Here is a 4,010-nt window from a genome sequence, read left to right as displayed (position 1 = left end):
TAAATTAACAGCTCAATGCTTAAATAATATACAAGTGAATGTGCAAAGAACATATTTTAGTAGCCTAACAGCTTTGATACCCTAAAACGGCATGATAGCTACACGGATCACTCTCATCCTGCCTGTCATGAATAAACTCAGTCAGTCCGAGTGAAAAGTCCCATTTCCGACAGCACATCAAGGCAGCATTCGTCCACTGGAGTTTTGGTCTCCTCCAATCAGGGCGCCGTCTTCCTCAGCCTCGTCCAATGGGAGCAGCGCGCCTGCAGGTGGCTGCGCTGTTATCAGCGAGTCCCGCTTCAGTCCCAGCGTTAGAGGCAGTCAGTCAATTTATGGAAAGACGAGCCGAGCCCTTAATGGTTCCCATCAAAACCACTAAAAACATCATCAGAGCGCCCGACTTCCGCGAGGATTCCTGCTGCGGACGCATGAAGCCTCCCCCCAGCTGACAGGCTGCCACCAAAACAAACCCACGGAGAGACATTTTGGGGGTTTCACCAGGTTTCTCTCAACTTCCCAAGAGAGAAGTTCTGCTTTTCTCAAGTTTTTCTGAGTCTTCCTCCTCAACCAGGATACTTTTTGGAGAAGGCGTCAGAAGTCGTTTGGATCCAGTTTGTGTACCAGTTCTGCGCCTTTATTCATCCTCAATTTATACCCTTTATTTTATTTATTTTTTATTTATTTTTATTTATTTTTTTTATCTAAGCGTGTTCAGCGGTTCATGTTCACAAATGTTAGCGGTCGGGCCGATGGACGCTAACCGGCAGAGTGCGTTCGTCCTGGGCAGCACCCCGCTGGCGGCGTTGCACAACATGACGGAGATGAAGACGTCCCTGTTCCCCTACGCGCTGCAGCAGAGCCCGGCGGGCTTCAAGGCGCCCTCGCTGTCCTGCCTCAACTCCCATCTCGCCGGGGCGACCCCGCACGGAATAAGCGACATATTGGGCAGACCGATCACTACCGCCGGGCAGCTTCTGTCCGGCTTTCCCCGGATAAACGGCCTGACGACCGCCGCGGCGGCGGGGATGTACTTCAGCCCGGCGGTGTCGCGGTACCCGAAGCCCCTGGCCGAGCTGCCGGGGAGGGCGCCCATCTTCTGGCCCGGGGTGATGCAGGGTTCCCCGTGGAGGGACCCGCGAGTCCCATGTCCGAGTAAGTGTGGAAGGGGGATCATTTACAAATTGCACGAATTTCTCAGGGATGTCTTTATTCTCTCTCTGTGAGGTTACTGTGAATTCTACTCTCTTGTGATTTTTTTAGATTTATTTTCTTTTATTTTCCGGTCCTAATGAAGCCATTTGGAAGCTCGGCACCCCACATGATAAACTAAAAAATTGAAAACGCAAAGATTTAAATATATTTTAAACCAATTTTAAAAAAGGTGAACATATAAACCCCTAATTCACCTTCACCAGCTGTTGAAAAGGGGATAAAAAATATTATGAAATATTATTAGGTTAAAATATTATTTGAGCAGCAAAAACACATGGATTCAGATTAAAATCTGGCAGCTGACAGAACACATTGGCATAATAATAACAACGATTACACACACACACACACACATATGTATGTACATGTGTGGATGTGTATAGATATATATATATACACATTTATTTATATATAGCCTATATATATACATATATACTAGGCATTTTAGGAATATTTTCGGCTCACCTGGACTCAGAAATAAGCACACTTTTAAAAATGTCTTGCTTTTTTTCAGTATAATTTCTCTATTCCCTTCTTTCTGCCCTCATGTAACCATACCTGTTTCTAATGTTCATTCCCCCCCTCTGTTTCCCCCCCAGCTCAGGCGAGCATAATGGTGGACAAGGACGGCAAGAAGAAGCACTCCAGGCCGACTTTTTCAGGGCAGCAGATTTTTGCGCTGGAGAAAACTTTCGAGCAGACGAAATACCTGGCCGGCCCAGAGAGAGCCCGCCTGGCCTACTCTTTAGGGATGACCGAGAGCCAAGTCAAGGTAAAGGCTGCTTGGTGCATTTGTAGATAAATGAAATGATAAAAAAATAAATAAATAGTGCGCTTTAATCTGTAGATTCAGAGGTTCAACTCAAGCCCGACATTTGTCGCTCAGGCTGTAGTTTAAGAGGACCTGTTGAGCATCTGCGCCCTGCTCTCCTCAACAGGTTTGGTTCCAGAACAGAAGGACCAAGTGGCGGAAGAGGCACGCGGCGGAGATGGCCTCCGCCAAGAAGAAGCACGACTCGGAGACGGAGAAGATGAAGGAGAGCTCGGACAACGAGGAGGACGACGAGTACAACAAGCCGCTGGACCCCAACTCGGACGACGAGAAAATCACGAGACTGTTGAAAAAGCACAAGGCCACCAACCTGGCGCTGATCAGCCCGTGCAGCAACAGCTCGGACACCTTGTGATGGCCCGCACGCGTGGGGAGGGGGCCCCCCAAAACAGAGGGGACCGAAGGGTCCGACAGAGAGCTGTCTGTGGCACTCTTCCTCCGACTCGGTTTCCACCTGCCATCACCGACATGCGTCTGAGGAGGAGCGCGCTTTGCTCAGGCAAAACAACAACAACAACAACAATCCCACAAACAAACTAAGAAAACAGCCAAGCGTGCGCCATGACGCCGTGGCCCCTTCCGAGCCACCTGCGGACACTGCACACCACACGCACGCATACACACGCGCGCGCGTGGAGCTGTAACTCCCCGTCAGAAACCGGACTGACGACGAAAGGTTGCTGTGGTGTTGAAAGGACAATAAACACCGACAGAAAAGTGCGCCTTTGGCCACAGAAAAATGGGAGTTGTGACGGCACACACAAAAATAACTCTGTACACACAATCCGGATCGGTGCGCGTGGGACTCCTTACATTTACCTGACTCCCTTTTGCTCCACTCCACCGGTGTAATTCAGGATATTTGTCACACTTTTATTTTTATTTCTTCCCCAAAATTAGCAGCTGCAGAAGGTCGCTTTTCCTCTTAAAGAGAACTGCTAATACTCCTAATAATCTTTGGCATTTATCCGCTTTTTCGTTTGAATAGAAGTGAAGTATTTCCCCCAGCTCAGCTTTAGATAATTCAGCTTTTATTCTTATTTTTTTTCTTCCCCCTTTTGTCTTTTTTTAATTTTATTTTTTAATTTGGCCTTATTTTCTGTGACGTTTTTAAGCGTGGAGTTTGTTTTTTAAACGGCGTCCGCACTGATCCGGATCCCAGACGCATGTTTCATACCAGGCAGGTGTAAATGGGGCCTGTGACGCTTCTAAAGCTCAGTTTAACCAGGGTATCCGCTGTCCTAAAAGGCGAGAGAATCACGTGTTGGTTTGAGACGAGTGAATGATTTGCGCTGTTTAAGCTTTGCAGATACAAAAAAACAAAAAAACAAACAAACAAACAAACACACACACACACACACACAAAACGTGAGGATGTATATATATTTTTTACTGAATAAGTTATGTTGTCCCGAGCAGTGGGAACGCGGCAGCCCTCCTCCTCTCGCGCTTATCCCCCCCCCCCCCCCCCCCCCTCAGATATACCTGCCGCTTCGTTTTTATCCCTGCAGAAAAGTCAAAGAAGACATTTCCCTCCACCTTTTATTGAGGTCTCGCGGGCGCACACGTGTATAGACGCAAAACAAACCAAGAAAAATAATTAAAAAATTTAAAAAAACAACAACAACTCCCCCGCTGTAAATAACGACTGCTGAAAAAGGAGGAATAAAAAGCAGCAGCTTGTTTTAACGACAAAAAAAACAACCCACTTTGGTTTAATTTGGAAGAGTTTGACCTCATCACGCAGCGGGACGGTTTCATGTTGAAAAGAAAATGGAAAAAAAAGAAAGAAAGAAAGAAAGAAAGAAAGAAAGAAAGAAAAGAGTATTATTGCTTCCCGGGAAAGTTCTAGAGAGAAAAAAAAGAAAAACAAGAATTTGTATTATGAATAAATTATTTAACAAGCATTTTTGTCTGATTATGAGTTCTGTTTTGAGTGTGTGAAGTTCCTATAAATTAAAAGATA

General features: G+C 46.2%; 1 protein-coding gene across 1 annotated transcript; it reads left to right on the top strand.

Annotated features, from left to right (window-relative positions):
- Positions 1–330: 330 nt before the first annotated feature.
- Positions 331–2,399, top strand: nkx6.2 (NK6 homeobox 2). The gene is made up of 3 exons (XM_075483580.1): positions 331–1,152; positions 1,812–1,984; positions 2,151–2,399. Exons 1-3 carry the CDS (start codon positions 732–734, stop codon positions 2,397–2,399), a joined length of 843 nt encoding a protein of 280 aa, XP_075339695.1. The 5' UTR covers positions 331–731.
- The last annotated feature ends 1,611 nt before the right edge of the window (positions 2,400–4,010 follow it).

Source organism: Odontesthes bonariensis, chromosome 2, assembly GCF_027942865.1.
Source record: "Odontesthes bonariensis isolate fOdoBon6 chromosome 2, fOdoBon6.hap1, whole genome shotgun sequence".
Taxonomy (NCBI): domain Eukaryota; kingdom Metazoa; phylum Chordata; class Actinopteri; order Atheriniformes; family Atherinopsidae; genus Odontesthes; species Odontesthes bonariensis.
The sequence above is the reverse complement of the archived record's forward strand: the minus strand, read 5'-3'. Positions and strand labels throughout refer to the sequence as shown.

Excerpts from the sequence above, each read along its gene's own strand:
- nkx6.2 (XM_075483580.1), top strand. The coding sequence starts at position 732 with ATGTTAGCGGTCGGGCCGATGGACGCTAACCGGCAGAGTGCGTTCGTC. Across the intron at positions 1,153-1,811 it reads CCCGCGAGTCCCATGTCCGA|CTCAGGCGAGCATAATGGTG; the intron begins GTAAGTGTGGAA and ends TTTCCCCCCCAG. Across the intron at positions 1,985-2,150 it reads TGACCGAGAGCCAAGTCAAG|GTTTGGTTCCAGAACAGAAG; the intron begins GTAAAGGCTGCT and ends TCTCCTCAACAG.